The sequence below is a fragment of the Cavia porcellus genome, unplaced genomic scaffold (assembly GCF_034190915.1).
Source record: "Cavia porcellus strain 051 isolate PalLab524CR breed Dunkin Hartley unplaced genomic scaffold, mCavPor4.1 scaffold_6, whole genome shotgun sequence".
In the NCBI taxonomy this organism is placed as follows: domain Eukaryota; kingdom Metazoa; phylum Chordata; class Mammalia; order Rodentia; family Caviidae; genus Cavia; species Cavia porcellus.
The window spans coordinates 91,722,422-91,744,830 of record NW_026947489.1 but is presented as its reverse complement, the minus strand read 5'-3'; the positions used below and the strand labels follow the sequence as shown (position 1 = coordinate 91,744,830).

At 58.6% G+C, this 22,409-nt stretch overlaps 1 protein-coding gene across 6 annotated transcripts in view; it reads left to right on the top strand.

The window, feature by feature from the left end:
* Positions 1 to 20,884, top strand: part of Srcin1 (SRC kinase signaling inhibitor 1) — a 54,768-nt gene extending 33,884 nt beyond the window's left edge. For 3 of the 6 annotated variants that reach the window (XM_063251456.1, XM_063251454.1, XM_063251457.1), the window contains 14 exons: positions 816 to 908; positions 1,105 to 1,148; positions 1,404 to 1,591; positions 2,160 to 2,335; positions 7,129 to 7,259; positions 7,360 to 7,507; positions 7,651 to 7,897; positions 8,465 to 8,696; positions 9,328 to 9,482; positions 9,683 to 9,835; positions 10,263 to 10,385; positions 12,847 to 13,335; positions 14,346 to 14,492; positions 17,871 to 20,884. In XM_063251456.1, the coding sequence (XP_063107526.1) occupies positions 816 to 908; positions 1,105 to 1,148; positions 1,404 to 1,591; positions 2,160 to 2,335; positions 7,129 to 7,259; positions 7,360 to 7,507; positions 7,651 to 7,897; positions 8,465 to 8,696; positions 9,328 to 9,482; positions 9,683 to 9,835; positions 10,263 to 10,385; positions 12,847 to 13,335; positions 14,346 to 14,492; positions 17,871 to 18,005 (2,461 nt within the window). In that variant the 3' untranslated portion in view covers positions 18,006 to 20,884. The remainder of the gene's footprint in view (positions 1 to 815; positions 909 to 1,104; positions 1,149 to 1,403; positions 1,592 to 2,159; positions 2,336 to 7,128; positions 7,260 to 7,359; positions 7,508 to 7,650; positions 7,898 to 8,464; positions 8,697 to 9,327; positions 9,483 to 9,682; positions 9,836 to 10,262; positions 10,386 to 12,846; positions 13,336 to 14,345; positions 14,493 to 17,870) is intronic. The other 3 variants (XM_023563877.2, XM_023563876.2, XM_023563878.2) reach the window with 1 other exon arrangement.
* The last annotated feature ends 1,525 nt before the right edge of the window (positions 20,885 to 22,409 follow it).

Here is a 22,409-nt window from a genome sequence, read left to right as displayed (position 1 = left end):
CCCCTGGCGAGGGTGGGGAGAGAAGGCGTCACCGAGGTCTTGGCCTACGGATGCCATTCCTGGGCTCAGAGGGCCAGGGGTTCTCGGTAGACCTGGCATTTGGGAGGGGCAGGGAGGACCTTGGAGAGCCGCTACCATTTCCTTTTTATCTGCAAGTCTTGAAGGGGTGGGCGAGAGGGGCCCGATATGGGCTCTGAAGACCTGGGCTCGCAGTTATTACCCGAGCCTCAGTTTTTCTAGCAGTAGATAAGCCCTTTCCAGGGAAGGAGGACGTGGCCTTGGCAGCCGTAGAGCTGTCCAGCACAGGCCAGCTGAAGTACACTGGGGAAGGGTGCTGGCAGGAAAACAGGGATGGAGTGTCTGGTGTGGTGGCCCACTCCTGTCATCCCAGCACATAGGAGGCTGAGGCAGGAGGGTCGCTGTAAATTCCAGGCCAGCCTGGGCCACACAGCAAGACCCCTTCCAATCAAGTTATCCAGCTGCACATTGCATTGGGCTCTGTTGATGCCAGTTTTTGCTCATGGAGGAGACACAAAAATTCTTGCACTTCCCTGTGGGAGGAAGGGTTTCTCTAGGCTGCTGGGACTTCGGGATGGCTTGGGAAAAGAGGTAGGGGAAAAGGCGTTCACAGAGCAGGGAAGGGCTGGGTGGAGACACACAGAGGGACCCATGGGCTTGGTCTTTAGGCCCGGGTCCCTTTGTGTTGGCAGCTGGGGATGGAAGGGTGTTTGCTGTTGTCACGGATCTTAGGTGTGGGGCTGGGCAGGGGGGCCCTGGAAGCGGGAAGGGGCTGCTCAGCACCACGTCCTCTGCAGGGAGCGCATGGAGGCCATGGAAAAGCAGATTGCCAGCCTCACGGGCCTGGTACAGAGCGCCCTCCTTCGGGGCTCGGAGCCTGAGACCCCCAGGTGAGCCCCTCCCCACCACCGCCAACAAGGCCTGGGGTTGGAGCGGGAAGTAGGAAGTGGGCATTAGGAGTGTGGGCTCAGCTGTGTGTCACTGTGAGTCCCTTGCTGCTGCGGGAGCTGGAGATGACATCTGCGCTGTGATGGCCTGGGGCCGGCCCGGACTCCCTGATGCCCACTCAATTTCCCTGTGCCACAGTGAGAAGATCGAAGGCTCTAACGGGGCAGCCACGCCCTCAGCACGTGAGTGACCCCGCCCTACCCCTCTGAGCTTCAGAGTCCCAGTATATAAAGTCACATCAGGGGCTTTCAGTGGATAAATGAAGGACATCTTAGTTTAAGGTGTCACTTCCTGGTGCCTTGCACCTCGCTGTTAACCCACGGAGTCACAGCCAAGTGCCTCTGGCTTATAGGGTGCAGTCAGGACGTGGGGCGAACTGCCCTGGCCCTTCTCAGAGTTTGTTTCACTTCTCCCACCCTCAATGCCCCTCTCTGCAGCGTGCGGGTCAGGCAGCCGCAGTAGCGGGGCCACCCCGGTGTCCGGCCCTCCCGCACCCTCGGCCGGCGGCGCCCCTGCGGAGAAGCCCACGTCGGTCAGCCGTCTGCAGATGCAGCTGCACCTGCGCGGTCTGCAGAACAGCGCTAGTGACCTGCGCGGCCAGCTGCAGCAGTTGCGCAAGCTCCAGGTACCGACCCTGCGGGCACTCCCCTCCCCCACAGCTCCCTCGGAATCTCCCCCTAGCTCTCCCCCTCCCCCCTCCATCCGTCCCTCTCGGAGGCGGCCTCCGCCTCCCTACGCCCCGCCAGTCTGCCTCGCCTGGCCTGGCAGATGGTCTCACCTGTCAGGAGCCTGGCACCGCTGTGCCCGCTCTTCGTCAGGTGAAGTTAATGCGCAGAGACAGGCTGGGGAGGGGGCGGACAGTGGCCATCTGGGCCACTGCTAAGATCCCGTCCACCCCTGCCTTCCGGGCTCCGAACTGGGTTGGATCGCCCCAAACTGTGAGCCCTAGTACAGAAGGGTTCACCTTCTTCCCATGCCCGACCCCATACTCAAGACGCTCTGAGCCCCAGCCATACGAAGGTACAGTCAGGAGGGTCCCCACTAGGGTCGCCATATTCCTATCCCACTCCCTCGCCTCAACTTTCCCAGAACGTCCCTTTGACCCTCGCCACCCTCACCCGCCCACCCTCTGCCTGGCGTGTGGAGCCCCCCTGCCCCAGCCCGGTCCACGCGTCCATTCTCGCGGCCCCCAGCTCCAGAACCAGGAGTCGGTGCGCGCTCTGCTGAAGCGCACGGAAGCGGAGCTGAGCATGCGCGTGTCGGAGGCGGCGCGGCGGCAGGAGGACCCGCTGCAGCGACAGCGCACCCTGGTGGAGGAGGAGCGGCTGCGCTACCTCAACGACGAGGAGCTCATCACCCAGCAGCTCAAGTGAGGCTGGGCGCTCGGAGGAGGGAGGGAGGGCGGGCGCGGCCGGGGTGACCGCGCCCGGCATCCCCGGGAGGCGCAGCTCCTTTGCTTAAGAATCACAGTGACGTTGGTCTCCTGACTTCCTCCTCTGGCGTGGCCTGGTTTCTCTGTGACCCACAAACCTCCGATCATCTGGCATAATTCCCGATTTCTCTTCCTGGCGCGGTGCCTGCCTTTACTGTGGTCTTGCTTCCCAGAGGCCGCCTGACTCTGTGTGGCCGTGGCTTCACCCCGGGGCCTGCCGCCTGGTTTCCTTCTGATCCCTTCCTGCTTTCATTCTGGGCTGTGACCATGCGCAAGGACCTGGAGGGCCATTGAGCAATCGGGTGCTGTCACCGCTCAGTCACCACCACTCTTAGCCCCCTTGACAAGCACTAGCAAAGGGAAAACCTCGTCCCTTCCTGGCGCGCCCAAAACGGGGCTCGAATGTTCTGGAAGAAAGGACCAGAACATCCCACCCCAAACCCTTAACCGTGGCCAAAACAGTCTCATCCAAATTTAGCAAATGGCTGTCCAGCTCCACCCTCGCCGTCACCTGGGGGGTTCCCTGGTGGGGTGCTGCTATCTGAAAGTGGGGCTGCATTTTGTGGTGTCCAAGAAGGAAACCGTGGATGGAGGAAGGGAGTTTATCAAGAAAGTAAGAATAGGCACAAAGGGACTGGAAGAAGGGTGGCAGTGAGTTGGCACTGCTTTAGGCACTTTTATGGGACCCTAGGGGAAGGAAGTGCCTTCTTTATGGCTGGCTGGCTTTAGGGCAGAGGGTTCCATATCCCAGGTAAATGATCAATCCTGCGGTAGTGGAAGTGATCACCCGCTGTCCCCACTCCCCGGCCAGTCTCCACTGGCCTCACGCTGAGCCGATCTTAGGTGGCCAAGCGGCATGAGACTTCCCTCCTCTGTGTGTTGTTTATTCTGATCCGCTCTGCGGGCCTGTGTTCTCACTACCCACACCTGGTTTATCTCGTGCTTCACTGAAGGACTTGGGGGCCTGGGTCCAGATCCAGTGCTGGGGGCTATGGGATCCGGGCAGTTCTGCCCCCCTCCATGTCGGTGTTCCGTACAAAGATTCTGGGAGGGGGGAGTTTTGCAGTTCTTTCTGGACAGGGATTGGATTGTCTTCAGAGACCCCAGGGAGGCAGGAGAGCTGCTCACAGGGGCCTGGATTTGTCCCTAAGTCATATCTGGAAACCTTCTAAGGGCTTCCTTGAGGAGGCCACTAATCATCAGCCTGGGGTTCATACAACCTGGCGCTATGTGTTCACTTTAGCAAGGGATGAGGCGGGGGTCCCCATAGTATTGTAGGGACAAATTGAGGGCCACGCATATGGGCATGAGCTGGCAGTAGTCACCTCTCTTGCCAGGGATGATCAATAGGTGACAGCTCCAGCCAGATGGCTGAGCAGAGCAGAGTCCGCCAGCTTCCTCCAATGCCATGGACCGACTTTCCTGTCCTGTTCTGTCCTCGTCTCACTCCACGCCACAGGGGGAGCTGGGACAGAACTTTCAAAAGGAGCTTTAGGAAGACATTAAAGGAAATATGAAGGCACAGTGGTGGAAGAAATGAAAGGATAGATTTATACACCTTGCCTTAGGAGAGCCTTCCCTTAGGGGGCCTCTCTGATTCGGGACTCGCAGACGACCCAGCTCTTGCCCCTCATCAAACCTGTACCCAGACAGCTCCCTGAGGGCCCTGGAAATCAGCCTGTGGCTGGGTCCTCCGCCGGCCCAGACCAGACAAGGGCTCCCGCTGCAAAATGAGAATTGTGTCTCTAGTTCACAAATAAAGAATTATTTAGCTGGGTCTGTCCTGAGCCTTTCAATCCTCCCAGCACTAAATGAAGATCTGGCCAGGTATTCATTCATTTTTGTGGTGCTGGGGATGAACCCCGCCTTGGCATGGCCTTGCACATGCCAGACAAGTGAGCTACACCCCAGCCCTCAGCCACTTTTTTTTTTGGTGGTGGTATTGGAAATTAATCCAAGAGCCTTTGTGCTCAGCTACATGCCCAGCCCTTTTAAATTTTTTTTAAATTTTATTTTGAGACTGGGTCTTATAAATTGCTCAGGAAGGACTTGAACTGCAATCCTCCTGCCTCAGCCTCCTCTCTAGCTGAGATTACAGGTGTGTACCACCAGGCCTAGCTCCCTCAGCAAGCTGTCATCCAGTGTCTTGGTAGGGAATCGAGAACCCAGTCTCTGCTGCCTGAGAGTTAGAGTGATCTCTCTTCCTGAAGCTCACTGGAGTCTTTCTTTAAGTAAAAGTCTCTTCCTCTGTCAGTGAGGTTTGGGAGTGGTGACATTTAACAAAGGCAGTCAGGCCTGAAACCAGCAGGTGTCCCACATACAGGCAGAGGGAGTGGATCTTGCCTGTGGTGGAGCAGGGCAGGTGGGCAGCAGGGAGACACTGGAGTGTGAGCTCCAGCTGCAGCTGGTGCGTCCACATGAAATGGTTGTGTAATCTCTGTCTGATTCATCCCTGAGCCTCTTTCTCCCCCCCCCCCTTTAAATACCAGAGCCTTCGTTATGGTAGTGTTATTAATTAGTTTGGACAATCAGGGTGTATTGGCACAGGCCTGTCATCCCAGTACTAAGGGAGGTTAAAGCAGGAGGATCGCAGGTCTGAGTCTGGCCTGGGCAACTCAGCAACATAGTAAGACCCTGACTCAATGCAAAGACGAAAGCACTGGGGATTTAGCTCAGCACAAAAGGCCTGGGTTCAATTCCCAGTGCTGCAAAAATATGAATAAATAATCACTTAAGACAGCTTCAATAGCAAGTAAGCTTCCAGCTTTTATACTGATTGATCAAATATAGGTATTTTTTCTGCTCAATAGCTTGCAGAGCAGTTCTCTTTATTCAGGGCCCAGGCTAATGGGTAGTTTGCCACCCTTAGGCAGGAGATCATGGTCTTGCCAGCCAACCAATGGGGAGAGGGCATGGAGGAGCTTGCTGGGAGGTTTTGGGCCAGGCCTGGAAGTGGCATCCACTCTTACCCAAAACCGCCTTGGGTAGACCTTAGTCATGTGACTGTGGATCGCTGCAAGGAAGGTTGGGAAATGTAGTCTCATGTCTGAACCTTGTTCCTCTAGTTGTAGACTGGAAAGAATAACAATTCCCACTCCTGCCCTTGTGGGGAGGTTACAGTAAGTTAGTGGCTGGCACAGTAAATGCTCAATACAAGGTTGCTTTTCACCCGCTGGTGCTGAATCAGAGAAATTTGCTGAGGCTCCAGCCTGTCTGTCTTCCCCTGTTAGCGGAAGGAGATGTATAGGGCACACCGATAAAGACCAGCTAATGACAGAGCCTTAGTGGGAGCAAATTTGCTGGCCGGTAGAACTGAAAGCCCAGAGTTGTTCCTTCCTGGCTTGTTGAGCTGAGATCCTGCAGACCGACTTGGACAGAAATTTATGTCAAGTTCTCCACGTGGGCCAGAGATGTCTTTGGTCTTGCATAGCACTGAGTTGACTTACTGTAGCTGTTCCTTTGTGCACTTGTTGGTTCATCCCCCAGTTATTTCCCAGACATCTGTTTGCACCAGGTGTGGTGCTAGGTGCTAGAAATCGGGGATAAATCTGGAAGACACAGGCCTGGCCTGCCTGGGGCCAGTGTCCTGGAGAATTGTATGACTCAGCAAACAGGAGCTTCAGGGCTTGGGGAGGAGGGGCAGGAAGCAAATCCCCCGGAAGAGGGGGTTGCGGGGGCTTCTCATTGAGATGAGAGAATGGAGTGTTAGCAAGCAGATGGGGGTAGGGAGGCAGATGAGGAGCAAAAGAGAGGCCAGAGTGGGGGAGCTTCTTACCATCCCCATTTCTCAGATGAGAAGGTAGAGGCCCAGAGATACTGGGTAACTCGCCCACTATCTCTGCTGGGTGGGCAGGACTGGGATTGCAATGTGGATCTTGCGACTCTAGAGCCAAGCTTTCAACTGCCCCTCCTGTGCCCTTCTTGGCTTCACAGAGGAGTTTGGATTTCAACTTCCTTTCAATACAAGGAGTGGGGACTTGTCCTCGTTTATGTTGTGCTTGTTTTTTTGTTTTTTGGTATTAGGAATTGAACTCGGTACCTCGCCAGGCAGGCGCTGCACTGCTGAACTACATCCCTGGCTTGATTTACATTTTTTGAGAGGTTCGGGGTCTTAAATGATCAAAGCTTAGTGTACAGTTGCTAAAATCTAAAGCAGTGTTGGGCTCCCCAGGGAGAGGGCCAGGGAGGTGTCCTGTGGACTGCAGACCCTAGGGGAACTGCACCCTGCCCCTCCCTATCCTCTGAAAGCCTGCCAGCTTCCTGGATATCTCCTTGGCCAGATGAGACTCAGGCTGCCTGCACGTCACATGGAGGGAAGTTTGGGCCACTGTAGTTAAGGATCAGAGCTCTCCAGGGCAGTCGGGGCACCTTTGGAAGAGCTGTTGGTTGTATTTATTTACTTTTGTTTTTTTGAGACAGGGTCTTGCCATGTAGTTCAGGCTGGCCTTGAATTCACTATGTTGCCCAAGCCGGCTTCCTATTCATGGCAATCGATCCTCCTGTCTCAGACTCCCAAGTGCTGGGATGACAGGCATGCACCACCACACCTGGCAGGCGAGATCTTTGGTCTCCTCTCTCTGACCTTTGGCATCGCTGATTTTGCCCGGGCATGTGGCCTGGTGGGTGACTTCATCTTGATCTGACAGGTGACCTGATTTCTTTCCAGCTGCACAATCTCAGGGGTGTGGGCTGGGGCCAGAGGGGCTGAGCAGGTCTCTCTGTGGCTGCAGTGACCTGGAGAAGTCAATGGAAAGGATCCAGCGGGACGCATCTCATAGCCACCGGCTGGTACCCGGCCCGGAGCTGGAGGAGAAGGCGCTGGTGCTGAAGCAGCTCGGGGAGACGCTGACGGAGCTCAAGGGTGAGCCGGGGTCCCCCGCCGCCCAGCTCCCTGCCTCTGACGCTCTCCTGGGCCTCGGGCTCCCTGCCCATTCCTCTGCTCATCCCACCTGTCCCCCCAGCTCACTTCCCGGGGCTGCAGAGCAAGATGCGCGTGGTGCTACGCGTGGAGGTGGAGGCCGTGAAGTTCCTCAAGGAGGAGCCGCAGCGCCTGGACGGGCTGCTGAAGCGTTGCCGCAGTGTCACCGACACCCTGGCCCAGATCCGCAGGTCTCTCCAGTGGCCTCAAGTCCCCACGTATCCCCACCTGCGCCCAAGCCCTGGGGTCCTCATTTAGACAGTCTCCATGGTGGCTGGCCTGACCCAAGACCCCCACCCCCTGCCTTATGGCTCCCCCTTTCTTCCCACCCCAGGCAAGTGGAGGAGGGTGCGTGGCCGCCGCCCAACAACCTCCTGAGTCAGTCCCCCAAGAAGGTGGTGGCCGAGACCGACTTCAGCAAGGGCTTGGACTTCGACCTGCCACCCCCCAGTCCTCCACTGAACCTGCATGAGCTGAGTGGCCCAGCAGAGGGGGCTCCCCTCACCCCCAAGGGCGGCAACCCCACCAAAGGCCCAGATGCTCCTGGGAAGCGAAGTGTGGACAAGGCCGTGTCTGTAGAGGTGCTGGGGCTGGGCTGTGGTGGAGTCCAGGGCTGTGGTCATAGGTTCTCTGCTGCCTTAGAGTGGGAGAGGTCATTCCCAGATGGAAGTCCGAGAGCATCTCAAGGGTGACATTAGGCCTTCCGGGCAGAAAGCCTATTTATACAGCTGTGAGAATCGAAGCCGTGTGCTGGGCTGGGCATGAGGGTGCATCCCATAATCCCTGCACTTGGGAGGCTGAGGCAGGAAGATCACAAGTCCAAACTCAGCTTGGGCCATTTAGTGACTTAGCAAGACCCTGTCCCAAAATTAAGAGAAGGGGTGGGTGTGCTGTGCTGAGGGTAAGGCTCAGTCTGAGGGTGCTGGGGTTTAGTCCCTGGCACCACCAAAAAAGACAAGAACATGGTATAGAATGGACGTAGGGTTTTTGACCCAAAAGGCTGAGGGTCCCTGGGGCTGGGTCCCCACGAGGCTCCCTTCCTGTCCTTTACACAGTGTGGCTGGCAGGAGGGACTGAGTTCTGGCTGGTATGGGAAAGGGTCTGTGCTAGACTCCTAACCCCTGACCCCTGGCCCCACATGCACACAGGCGGAGCGGGACTGGGAGGAAAAAAGAGCAGCACTGACCCAGTACAGCACCAAGGACATCAACCGGCTGCTGGAGGAGACGCAGGCCGAGCTGCTCAAGGCCATCCCTGACCTGGACTGTGCTGGGAAGGCCCACCCGGGCCCAGCCCCCGCCCCGGACCACAAGCCCCCCAAAGTTCCCCACGGCCAGAAGGCGGCACCCCGCACAGAGCCCAGTGGGAGGAGGGGCTCAGGTATGGGGAGGGCAGGCAAGGAACTCTTAATCGGGGTGCACCCTCTGGGCTGAGGCTCTGGGTCTGTCACCGGCCTCAGCCGTCTCGGGAGCTCAGGATGGGGCGTAATACCGACCTTTGGTTCATCACGCATTCATTGTGTGGTAAGAGCTACGAGAGGCTGAACCAGGAGGATCAGAAGTTCGAGCCCAGCCTTTGCAATTTAGGGAGCCCCTGTCTCCAAGTAAAGAATAAAATGACCCAGAATGTAACCCTAATACCTAGATTCACCAAAACACAGCCACTCCTGGTCACAAACCAGAAAGAGACCCCAGGGCTTGGTTCAGGAGGCCCCAGGGAACCTAGGAATCTGGGGGTGTCCTGGAGGAGGGGGCACTCACTGGAGCCCTTGAGGGGGCGGCTGGGGGAGAGGGGCGGGAAAGCTCAGCATCAGGGTCCGAGGCTGCTGTTCCAGATGGGCTGAGGCTTGACTGCACTGAGGAGGGGGGACTGGGTTGGAGCGGGGATCTTGCGTCCTTCACTCCTGGTCCTCCTGGAGGAGGAGGCTTTGCTTGGTGCCGTCCCTAGCGTGGGAAGCAGGGCATGACCTCAGGGTCGCCAGCTGCTGACCACAGCCCCTGGCTGCCCACAGATGAACTGACAGTGCCCCGCTATCGCACCGAGAAGCCTTCCAAGTCGCCACCGCCACCCCCTCCCCGCCGCAGCTTCCCCTCAACACATGGCCTGACCACCACACGCACTGGGGAGGTGGTGGTCACCAGCAAGAAGGACTCGGCCTTCATCAAGGTACCACTGCCACCCGGGGAGGCTGAGTCAGGAGGAAGCCAGGTGGGAGGGGGACCTTCTCTGAGGGTTCTAGCTGGGGATCCCCGATCTGGGCATTTGCCCTAATGCCACCCCAGGCCTTTGCCTGTTGGGGACATCGAAGTTGCCTGGGGACAAGGGATGGGTGAGGGTGCTGGGTGTGACAAGCCTGGCCCTTGCAGAAGGCAGAGTCCGAGGAGCTGGAGGTGCAGAAGCCCCAGGTGAAGCTGCGCCGTGCCGTGTCGGAAGTGGCCCGCCCTGCCTCCACGCCCCCCATCATGGCCTCGGCCATCAAGGACGAGGATGACGAGGACCGAATCATTGCCGAGCTGGAGGTGGGTCGGGGCTCGGCCACTCCCGAGCAGGCTGGCCCGAGACCCATCCTTTCTGCACCTCATTTCTCCTCCACTGCCAAAGGGGGATCTCGTGTCCCTCCTTGGAGGATTTGATTATAGTTTCCAAGGCCCCCACGTACCCCAAGAGCCGCTGGGTCCCCCGAAAACCCCATTCCTTCCTAATCCTAGAGCCTGGACAGCAGGTGCATCGTGGTCCTGGTTCTCCCAAGCCCCAGGCCCCCAGGGCCGTCCCACTGGTTTGCTCAGCCCTCACTATTGTACGAGGGCCCCAGCTCACATGTCCATAGCCCCCTCCCACAAGTCCCTGCAGCCCTGGAGGAGAAGGCAGGCTCAGGGCAAAGCAGGCCGTGGCCGCCACCCCCTGCCTGGTGTCCCCGCTCCAAACCCACCTGCCTTCTGCCCCCAGGTGTTTGAGAGAAGTTCTGTGTCCTCCCTCCCCCCTACGTCCCGCCGCCAGCAGATCCCCACCTTGCTGTCCCCCCAGGACCTGGGGCCCCCCAGGGGCTTGGCCCTGGGCCCCCCGAGGAAGGTAACGGGCGCCCCACTCTCACGGCTCTCTGCCTGTGCCTCCTCACCTGCCTGTCCACCTCTCACGCTTGCCCGCTGCCACTGGTCATGCTAGCTCCTGCCACCACCCGCTCCACACACGGCAACCCCACCCTCATGCTGAGGACGGCTCCGTAACTGGGCCAGTCCCGGGGCCTCCCAGGGACTCCCGCAGCTGGGATACTGGGTGACCCCGAATCTGTGTTCTCTTGCGAGCCTGGTTCTAGAGTAGCTCAGGGGGACCTGAGCACCGTGTTCCCGTTTGCATCCCTGGTTTAGGTCTGGCCTAAAGCCCAAGTGTTATCTTGGGCCAAGATTGGAGTTCAGATCTTACTCACAAAATGACTTAAGAGTCTAATTCAAAATCTGACTTTGAACCAAGCATGGTGTCGCATGGCTATAAATCCCAGCTGCTTGGGAGGCTGAGGCAGGAGAATCACCTTGAGTTCACTGTCAGCCTGGGCTTTACAAAGAGTTTAAGGGCAGTCTAGACTATATGTCAAGAAAAAAAGAAAAAAAAGAAAAGAAAAGAAAAAGAAAAAAATCTGACTGTGAGGCAGGCATGGCAGCATATGCCTGTAATCCAAGCAACCCAGAAGGCTGAGGCAGGAAAATCACAAGTCAAGGGCCAGCTTGGGCAACTAGTCTCAGAATAAGAAAGTTTTTAAAAAGGACTAGGGATGTGGCTCGGTGGTAGTGCTCCTGGGTCCAATCCCTAGTAGCACAAAAACAAAGCAAAACTATTTATAAAACTCTGACTTTGTCCTGAGCCCTGGCTTAGTCCCTCCCCGTGCCCTGCCCCATGCTGTGGCAGCAGAGGGGTCTGCTTTTCCCACTGCAGTGAGCACCTGGCCCTGGGGACCCCACGCCCACCTGGGCAGCTCCCACAGCCTGCCCTGCCCCCCTCGGCCCTGGCCAGGGAGTGGGGGGCTGATTCTGAGCACCAGGGGTCCTTCCTCCTCTGTAACCTGGGTCCCTGCTGTGCCCTGCTGCACTCACTTCTTTCTTATTCTTTCTGGGGAGTTGGGAGTGGGGGGGGCTGCTGTCTGTACCCACAGACCCTGGAGTGCAGGGGAGAAGGACGGGGAGGGGCAGGTGACCTCTCCTCGCCTGCCAGCCAGGCAGCCCCTGCTCCCAGGACTGGCACGCTCTCCTGGGTGAGCTTCCGCCTGGAAGCCACGGGAGGCCCAGGTCACTTTGGCCTCTGGCAGGGGGGGCAGACGGGCATCAAGTGGGGGGCAGTGTTCTCTGCTGAGCAGGGGTGGTGCAGAGCAGTCTGGGAGCCATTAGGGGGCGCGTGGTGTGGACAGGGCATCTCCTGGCCGGCTGTGCCCTGGGCATCCGCGGCTCCTGCCCCTGTCTGGCTGTGGGGACCATCCTGAGGGTCCCCGTGGGCAAAGCCCCTTCCCTGGTCTTTGGGCCTGGCTGACTGTCTGCATCCTGCGGTGCCATCGGGCTGTGGAGCCGGTCAGGCATGGTGCTGCCCCCCTGCCTTCCCAGCCTGCACCCCACTTCCAGGTAAGCAGGTGGCAGGGCTGGGCGGGGGACCCTGGGAGGGTTGGCCGAGGTCTCCACTGTCCCCATGCGGCCCTGCCTGGCTCCTTTTAGTGCAAAGAGCCCTGGACTTGGACTCAGACTCTCTGGGTTCAAATCCTGGCTCTGCCACTCAGAGCTGCAGGTTGGTGATTGTGGGAGAATCCCGTGACAGCTGTCACCTTCAGATCCTCACCTGGACAGTGGGGACAGCATGAGGACAGTCAGTCCATGGCTGCAGTAGGCATTACAGATAAGGTGGCTGGTGTTGTGCTGTAGGACTGTAACCCTAGTTCCTGGAGAGACTGAGGCAGGAGGATCGTCAAACTCAAGGCCAGCCTAGGCAATGCAGAGAACTTGTTCTCAAAATAAAAGAGGACCGAAGGGCTGGGAACGTAGCATGTGGGAGACCTTCTGGCACAGCCCGGTGCCTAGCGTTACATGAGACTCACTCTGGTTGGGGGTCCCTGACTGTCAGGAGAGCATGGCCCGGTAGCCTGGCCACGTCTGCTGTGGCCGAGAGGGGTCAGGGCCCCATCTGCCAGTGACTCAGCAGAGAGCCCACACTTAGGGGCATAGGTTCCGATGGCCTTGCTTTATTTTCTGCCGTGCCCATGTCATGGTCCCGGCAAGGGCCTGACACCTGCTCCTGGGTTTCACATGGGCCATGGGACGTGGACTTGTTTGTGGCTTCTCTTGTAGACAGCTGTCATTGCCAGAAATTAGAAGAGCACAGGTCGGGAGAGAGACAAGTTCTAGTCCTAGCTTTCCCTCTAACTTGCTGGGTAAGCCCAGTCAGGGCCTGCCCTGCCTCAGTTTCCCCACCTGTAGCCCATAACCCAGCTTGGAGCTTACTTCATGGGGACTTTCCCAATGAACTAAGCTCCAAGCCACCTTCCTTTCCTCCCCAGGCGGCCCCAGAACCCCCAGCCTCCTACGTCCCCCGGATCATCCTGACAGAGTGTGCCCCATCCCCACCAGAAGGCAGCAGTGAGGATCCAGGCGCCTGCTCGGCCCCCACACCGAGACCCCGGACCCTGGACAGCCCCAGGCCCCAGGCTCTGCCGGAGCTGGTGGCCACAGCCTCCTGGCCCAGGAGCAGCTTGGTGCCTGTGAAGGGTGGGGCAGCTGGGAAGAGACTGGCCAGAGGCAACTGTCCCTGGGCACCAACCCCGGATGGGACTCAGGAGCCCCCCACCATGCAGACAGCTACAGAGGAGACCCTCAGGGACTGGGGTCATGGGGTACAAACCTGCTGTGGGGAGCTGCCAGCGGGTGACCCCAGCTGCACAATGTGGAGGGATAGCCTGGAGGAGACGCTGCAGGAGCTGGAGGCCACCCTGAGGGAGCTGGGCGCAGGGCCCCCTGCTGGTCCCTCTGTCCTGCACCCCAGACCCCAGGTGGCTGCCTCTGTTGTCTGCCCCTACTGCTCTGCCACCCCAGGCTCTGGGTCTTCAGAGTGGAGGGTGTCAGGACTGCAGGAGGGCCAGCCATCTCGCCCTGCTCCCCACCCTGTCGGATCTCAGGCCGAGCCGGGGCAGGCTGGGAAGCCAGCCCATCCGGGACTCAGCCCCCCTCACCTCTGCGGGAACCGGATGGGGCTGCTCTCTCTCTGCTCTGTACCTGTAAACCAGCAAATAAAGATCTCTCCCCCCTCCACCCCAGCACCCCTCCTCCTGTCTCCGACTCTCTCTGCTCTCGTTTCTTTGTTCCTGTTTCTGGGTCCCCAGAGCCCCTCTGGGCAGGCCTGGTACCTGAGGTGATTCAAAGAGCCAGGCTTACTTGGGCATGGTGGGCATGCGTGTCATCCCAGCACACTAGGAGGCTGAGGCAGGAAGCTCAAACATTTGAGTGATGAGGGCAACTTAATAACACCCTGAGATTTTTGTCTCCTTTAAAAAGAGGACCGGGGATCCAGCTCAGCAGCACAAGCACCTGCCTGGCAAGTGTGAGGCTGTGAGTTCGATCCCCAGTTCTAAAAAAGCAAAAAGAAAGAAATTGAAAAAACTGGGGGTGTGGGTGAAGCTCCCTGTGAAGTTCCAATCCTCAGTACAGAAAAAAAGTAAACCAGCCTCACCTGTGTGTAGGGAGACCTTTCCTGCTCCCCATGAAGAGGGTGGTGCGGGCCGGAGGCTGCCAGGCCTGCTCTGCCCTCCTGGGTTCAGGCATAGGAAGGAGCCCTTTGCCGCGAGCAGTGCGGTGCTGGGGACCCTCTTTGGATGTGGGCCCCCCCCAGGGGTGGGGAGCATGTGTGCTGCTCTGGAAGCCACCAGGGTGTGCTTGGGCACTGGGCTGTCCTGCGGGAGTGGGCACCTAGGCTCAGGCTGTGTCTCCAGGAGGCCCGGCCCAGCCATCCCCGAGTGTCATGGTGCCCCCAGTCTCCTCCTTAACCCAGTTTTCCTCTCTGCAGAGTGGTGGTGGCACTGTGCCACCCATGAAGGTGGTGACCCCCGGGGCCTCGAGGCTGAAGGCGGCCCAGGGCCAGGCAGGCAGCCCCGACAAAGGCAAGCATGGCAAACAGCGGGCAGAGTACATGAGGATCCAGGCACAGCAGCAGGTGAGGTCTGCAGTGGGGCACCCCTGCCACCCAATGTTCCTGCCCTCCCCACCCGGCCATGGGAGCATCGTCTGCAGTATACCCGCACCTTGGGTCTGGCTTAGAGCTCGAGTCCTCAGCCAGGTATGATGCCGCTGGACTGTGATCCCAGCACTCTGAGAGGCTGAGGCAGGAGGACTAAAGTCATCTGGTCTGGGCAGCTTAACAACTAAGGGAGACAATGTCAAAATCAGACAAAGATGCTGAGAATGCAGCTCAGGGCAAAGGCTTCCAGTGCAACCCTCAGGACCCCAAAAAGAGAGTTCTTAGCCAGGCCCTGCCCCCTCAGGAATCCCTTCATCCTGATGTGGGGGCAGATGGGCCGCAACCGCCCCAGAATCTGAGTCCTTCTGAGGCCCTGCCCCACCCTGCTGCCCCACTGCCCTGTCTGGCCGCCCCTCCCCTTGATGGGCCTTGCCTACATCACAGCTCCCAGGCCTGGATTTCCGTGGGTCCCCGTGTCTGTGCCAGGGACTGGGATGGGAGAGGTGGAGGACGGGCAAGCAGTCTCCTGTGCCTGAAGCAGGGACAGCTGCAGTGGAAAGGGGCTCCCCAAAGGCCAACAGCAGCGGGGAGCACCCCAGATACACCTGGTCCCAGGCACCCCAAAGCCCCTCCCACCCCGCCCTACTCTTCTTCCAGCCCCATCCCCCTCTAGGTTTTGTCCTCCTGGCCACCCTGTGCATGAGAGTCCCTGTCCCGGCCAGCAGGTCCCTCTGTGCCCAGAAGCACAGTAGCCAGGCACCAGCATCTTCACAACCACTACTATGAGCCCTCAGGGTGCCCATCTGACAGGTAGGGAGCGGGGCCTTGGCAGGCCTCTCCCACACACATGGCCCAGCCCCCAGTGTCCCCACCCTATGGCTGGCTGTCCCCGCCCCTGCCTGCCTCTTCCCCACCTCTGAGCCTCATAGAACCCACTGGCCCTGTGGGCCTCACTGCCACCCTCTGGCTGCCCTCTGGAGGCTTCTCTTCCGCCCACTTTTGCAGCCCTCAGCGCCTCAAGGCATGCTGTCTTCTGCCAGGGTCCCCACTCATAACTGTCCCCTCAGGAGGCACTGCCCACCCCAGCTGGTACACGTTGGCCTTGCCAGGGTGCGCTGTGCCCTGGCTCCCCATGCTGTCCTCAGGGTATGGGCGCGGCTCCCTGGTAGAGCCTTGCCTGACCCATGAGAGACCCTGAGTTCCAGCCTGATACTGGGGGAAAGAAACAATGAAACCTAGAGGCTGATGCCTGGCAAGCGCAAGGTCCTGAGTTCGGTTTCCCATGCAAGCAAAACAAAATGTAGAGGCCTCTCCATTTTGCCCTCATTTTAACCTCTGCCGTAGAAGGCCTGCAGGAATGGAGCTGCAGTTTATTGTTTTGCACACTGGGGATTGAGCCCAGGGCCCTTTGAGTCAGGGTCTTACTAAGTTATCCAGGCTGGGCCCAAAAATGTGATCTGTGTGCCTCAGCCTCCCAGAGTGCTGAGACTGCAGATGGCAGCCGCCATGAGGAAAATGCAGATCAAAATTCTATCCGCTGAAAGCCGGGGCGTGGTCCTAATCTGAATCCCTTCTTCAGCTGGCCAGGGTTCTTCCTGGTCACTCGGCTCGTGGCCCGATTCCCCATCCGCCTCTGCCCCACATCAGCAGTGTGTACCTGATGCCTTCCCAGAGCAGCGGGGCGAGGACACAGCTCCACCAGCCCAGTCCGTGGCCTGGTCCAAGTTCTCTGCCTTCCCTGGGCCCCTTTTGTCGCTCATGCAGTGGGGAGGAAAACCTAGGGGCACTCTGAGGTCACGTATACCAGGTACAGGCAGGGTCTTTGGAAATCTCTGAGCTCCACAAAGGATGTGACAGATGAAGAGCCCTTGGAGTCTGTGGTTGGCATCTACCTGTGAATGCAGCCAGATTCCCAGGGGTACAAGGATCAAGGGTGCAGGAGCCACAGGTACCCCACTTCTGTGAGGATAAATCTGCAGGTTTCCTTTGGGGGCCACATTGTGGAGCGTCCCCCCGCCCCGGGCTGATGACACAAATAGGACTCATAGAGGCTGTGACCATCCCAGGGCAGAGGGCAAGTTTCCTGCTGGTCCCTGGGTCACAGGGAGCAGCCTAGCCCTCAGGCTCTGCAGGGAGGCGATCCACTTCCGGTCAGAACCAGAGCAGAGGCGCAGGCAATCCTGGTAAGCACGGTGCTGAGCAGCCATGACATTTGTGTCTTGTGGCAAATAGTGGTGGTGGTGGTGGTGGGGAACCAAGTTCTCCAGAACAGAAAGAAGGAGGCGAGGAATCTTCAGACCCGCAGCCCAGGATGGGGTTGCTGGGCCTGAAGCTTTGGGACAGAGGTTTGGGGACCGCACCACTGCCAGTGTTGTGGGAGGGAAGGTGGTGCCCGAGGAGGCTGACCCTGGCTGGGGCAGGGGAGCGAGCTTCGTGAGGACACGTCACCCCCCTATCACGTGCCCAAAGGCTGGGGTTCCAGAGAGTCCTAACCCTTGAGAAATGTTGAAGGAAAGAACAGAAGCAGCTTTTAACTAGAAAGGCTGGTTGGGAACAAAGGGGAGTGACACCTCATTTGGGGACAGTGGGGAGCAGTGTGACCCTGTGTGACCCTCACCCCGCAGATGCCAAGGTTAATGGTGCAACAAAATGTCAGGGCGCTGCTTCAGCCGCGCATCCCTGTGCCCACATCATCAGGGTCACGTCTGGAGGGCCTGGGAGTCTGCTTGGGGACCAACCATAGCTCCAGAGAATAAGTGTCAGTGTAGAGACCGGCGGGTGGGAGGTGAGCAGGCCAGGAATGAGGGACCCATTGAGGCAGTGGCCTCCCTGTTCCACGGGACAGCTGGGCCATCAGACACTTTCTTGGTGGCTGGGTTCAGAATGTTCCTCCCAGATGGTGGGCAGGGTCCTTCCGGGCAGCATACCCTCTTCCACCGGAGGCCTCTGCTTGGCATCTTAGCAGTCGGAGGCCAAAGGGGACCCCGAGGCTGGGCTGGCTGCTGGCCGCTGTGCCACACCCGGCATAGCTGCTGACTTTGACTTCTTTTCCCCTCCCCCACCCTGTCCCCTCTGCCTGTCCCGGGCTGGGTCTCTCTTGTCCTCCTGGTGTCTCTTCCACTTTCTCTCTCCTGTCAGTAATTGTGGACCGTCCCCCCACCCCCCGCTTCCTCTCTGCCCCTGCTAAGCCCCGCTCCCTGCCTCCCCAAGTCAGGGCTCTGCTCTCTCCCCTGTGACCCTCCAGTGTCATCTCTTGGATCTTGGAGGTTTTCCATTCCTCACGCTCCAGTTGGAGCCTGGCGTGAAGGCCGCCATCTCCACTGTCTCTGATCCCCACCCCTGTTTCTGTTCCAGGCCACTAAACCATCTAAAGAGATGAGCGGGTCGAATGAGACCTCAAGCCCAGTGTCAGAAAAGCCCTCGGCTTCCAGAACCTCCATTCCCGTATTGACTTCCTTTGGGGCAAGGAATTCTTCCATCTCCTTCTAGAACCTTCTAGAAGCCCTGCACCGCCCCCCCCCAGTCATCCCTTCCCTCTTCCTGCCATCTTTGCCTCTCTCCCATGGACCCTTGGGGGACCCCACCACATGGCCCTCCTCATACCTCTGCACTCCTCCTCCTGTTGGTGTTTTTGGTTTTGTTTTCATTAATGATTCACTTTTAATTATCTTTTTTTAAAAAGTCAAAACAGTAAAACTGAAAACCAAACACACCACCTTCCCTTGACTCCCTGTTCCCCGTGGCCTCTTCCTGTCATCGTCTGTCCCTTCTCTCTCTCACCCCTGCCCTGTTCCCCTCCCTGCCCCCCCCCTCGAGAAAACTCCAAGCAAACTTTGAGCCACGGAGACTTGGAGCGGCGGTGGCAGCGAGAGAGCCCTCTCCCTTCCCTGTCTGGAGCCCCATGAAGACCTGGGGCCACCTCAGCTTACGGCAGGACCAGGGACCAGGGGATGGGCGTGACCCTGGCCCGGAGACAGAACGCTGCTGCCGCTGCGGCTCTGCCCCTTCCTAGCGTGTCCAGCACACCCAGAGGCCAGAAGCATCAGCAGGGGCCGCAGAGGGACTGAGGCTGGGACTGACGGTCTGGGCCGGGTGTGTGGCTGAGGTGACCAGGCCTGCTGTCCCACCCGAGGAGCCCCCCACTGACTGGTGGGGAGGAGCTGCTGGTGCTAGCCCAGGAGGAGGCATCAGGGACACTGTCATGGAGGGAGGGAGGCAGTGGGGACAGCTTGCCACTGAGCCACAGCTGGCGGGGAGAAGGCGGCCAGAAGGAGACTTTGTACTTTTAGTTTCCTAATTTAGCACTTTAAATGCCATTAACTTATTGGATGGGGGTGGGGGGTGACCAGGAAAGGGCCTGGCAGATTGGGTCTGGAAGCCTGAGGGTGGGAGGGAAATGGGGAGCATAGCCGGGGGCTTGGGGTCCCTGAGCATAGCTCTGACTCCACAGGTAGGGCTGACCTGACCTTCAGCATCCTTTTTGTGACTTGAGGGCTTTCAGGGAGGGGGTGTAATGTGGGGATCTGATGACTACAGATGAGATGTTTGAGGGTCCCCAAGGCCTGGAGGGGAGGATGGAGGCTATAGGTCTCCAGTCCTGGGGTGCCCAGGGGCACAGGGACAGAGATAGATGGAGGAGATGGAGTGGCGGCCCCAGGGAACAGGGTTCCAAATTGGAGCACAAAGACAGGGGAAGCACAGGGAAGGGACTTGGGGATTGTCCCCCATAAGCACAGAGAGGAGGAGCCATTAAAGGGGACAGAGCCCATGTCCCTGGGGCCCCGGGTGGGGGGATGGGGGGCTGCTGAGTGTTGGGGGGGCTGGGTGATGTTTCTTCATTCCTTTGGGATTATTTTTGGTTTCTGTTTTTTGTTGGTTCATCCTTGTTTTCTAGCTTCAGACCATTTTTGTACCAAGGCAAGTGAGCCTTTTTGAAAAATAACAAAGAGAAAAAATCCCTCCCAGAAAAAAAAAAAAAAAACACAAAAAAACCTAGAAAATAGGAAAAAAAAAAAAAGGACCTCATAAATGATGCAATTACTTTTAATTGCAGGCAACTCTTTACATTTAAGTGAAGTGTCTTAACATTTTATATTGTTTTAAAAATATATTTACATATTATATATATATAATATACGTAATATAAATATATTATAAATATTTAAAAAAGAAAAAAAAAAGGAACCCATGGCCCTCTCTCCCTGACCGTTGTCTCGGCAGGGCTGGGGCCTGGGGACAGCAAGGCGGGGCTGAGGCCAGTCCAGGGGCGCGATGCTTAGGTCTGGGTACAGAGACCCCCCCATTCGGGAGGGGAGGGGGGAGTGGTGCCCCCTCCTCCCTCCGCTCCATCACTCTGCTTGCTACTCGCGCGCCTCACAGCACCTCAGCCCTGTGACTGAGTGCGTACCCCACTGTCGTCGTCCTGAGTTGATGTCCCTTTGTGGGGGAGAGGAGGGGAGTGTCCATCCGTGTGGGGCCGATACAGGGGACCCCACCCCGCCCACTCCAGGAGAGTCCAGTGGGATCCGCATCTTTCTTGCTTTAGTTCCCGCACACAGCCGGGTTGGGCGGCGCTTGCGACTGGGTGGGTGCAGCTGTGCGTGCGTGTGCACAGGTCCAAGGCCTCTTAGCTGTGCGTGTAGATGCATGAGGAGTGTGTGCACGCGAATGGCCTGTGTGTGCGCGTGTGCGTGTGAGGGGAGGAGAGATGTGCACGAGGGCGCGTGTAAGCCGCTTGGGCACTGGCACGTGCCTGCCTGTTTGTGCATGGGAGGGCGCTCTGCACGTGAGAACACGCGGCGTGTGCAGCGTGTGTGCAGACGTGCCTGGCTTCCAGAGACCCATGACATGGGGACCCCAAAGGCGTGGACACGGAGGTGCATGGGACCCCTCTGCGGCCTTGTGCGTGTGCATGCGTGTGCGTGTGTGCGTCTCACCGTCCCCGCACCTCCGCCTGGCTTCCTTGCTCAGAGCCCCCCACCCCAAGCCCGCAGCACGTCCGCACCCCGCTGCATGCCGTGCATCTCGCCGCTCCTCTGCCCACCGCGCCCCGCATGGGGGCTTCACGTGCCCCTGCCACCGTGCTGTTCCCCGGAGTCTGGTCCTGAGCCAGGCTCGGCTCCACCCCGCCCGCCTCGTAGGGACCCTGTTGGTGTAGCAGTGACGGCTTCTGTGGATGTTCTGTGACCTCTGTCGGTGTAACTTGACAATTTCTAAATGGAAAAGGGTTGCTGTGTTTTCTGTCTTTTTCAACGTTGGGTTCCCCCCCCCCCCCCCTTCTTCCCAGCTCCCTGCTCTCTTTCCTCTTCGGTTTTTCTAGCCGAGTGTTTGGGGCTTTAATAAAACCTGTTTCTCTTTCCTCTCCTGGATCTCCTTCCGGCCTCTGCTGCTTCCTTCTTCACCCTACAGGGCCGGGAGGTGCCGGGTGGGGACACTACAGCACCAGGGAAGGAGCAGCAGGGCTGGCTCCGCCCTGAGGCCATCAGAACCCAGGAGAACGCAGCAGAAGGACCCGGTGACAGTCGGAGGCGGCTAGTTCTGGCCCAGGCAGGCAGCATTCTGTTTCAGTCTCCTGACCACCAGTGAGCTGGCCCTGGGCACCCCCTACACCTGCAGCTGACAAAGCGCGGTTCACACAGAAAGCCCGTTGTCTTAGTCACTGTCTTGTTGCTGGGTCAGAAATAACCTGACGCCCACAAATGAAGGAAAAAGGTTGACTTTGGCTCACGATTCAGTCAACGGGGCTCCAACGTGGAAGAGTGGGGCAAAGGGCCTGGCAGAAGGAGCTGCTCAGGGCATGGGAGCCCAGAAGCAGGATGGGCGGAGCTGGGGAGAGGCCATGCCCCTGGATCGCCCCTGGATCGCCCCTGGATCGCCCCTTCCCAGCAGGCTCCGCCTCCTCTGCACAAGTCTCCTCTAAGTCCCTGTGACTCATTCCCCGCCAAAAGCCCCACCTGGGAGCACCTGAGGTTCTTGGGGGGCATTAGCTATAAACCATAGCAGTAGCCTCCCGCCCAAACCAAATGGGGTTCGATCACCTCCCGAATCTTCTAAAGTAGCAGCCTGTGGACTTCTGAGGTTGCAACGTGCACACACACACTTCCCACCTTGGTGCTTTCGTGTGCACCAGCGGCCCTGCTGTCCTGTGTGGGCCTCCGAAGCTGCGCCACTGACCCAGCAGGTTCCAAGCGGCCTTTCCAAGCGTCCCCAAGGCCGTGCTTATCCTCGTCCTGGCTGCGGCCTGAGGCTGGTGTCTCCTCTTCGCCCCTTGGCCCAGTACCATCACTTTCGTCCCCCACGTTGTCACAGTGTCTGGGATAACCCCGCAGCCCAGAGCTGGGAATCTGCCAGCTGTCTGCCCGTTACTCTCCCGCCCAGGTCCCCAGTGTCCCCCCAAACTCGCATCTTACTGTGGGGACACCTGTGTCGCTTTGTGTGTTCGCAGATCTAGCCATATTCCTCCCTTCCTAGTTCTGGAAAACAACCATCAACTACGCGCCAGGGTGGTGCCAGGTGCTTCACTCATGCTCTCCGCACCTGCCATGCGGCTCCCAGCTTGGCTGGGACCGAGGCTCCACCTTTATCCCAGGAACCAGCTGGAGCGCCCGGGCACCGAGCAGAGCAAGGATGCAGCGGGAAGCAGAGCGCAAGAGCAGTGGGTGCCCGGAGCTCCTGAGTGTGGCCAGGCCCAGGGGCACAGATGCATGGAGTCCTGAAGAAGCAGGAGTGGCAGCTGGGCACCATGGTGCACCTAGACTCCCAGCCCGCTGGAGGCTGAAACAGGAGGATCACAAGTTGTAGTCCAGCCTGGGCAGCTGAGCGAGAGTCTCAAAAAACAAAAAGGGTTGGGGATGTGTCGCTCAGAGTGAAGAACTTTGGGTTCAAACTCCAGTA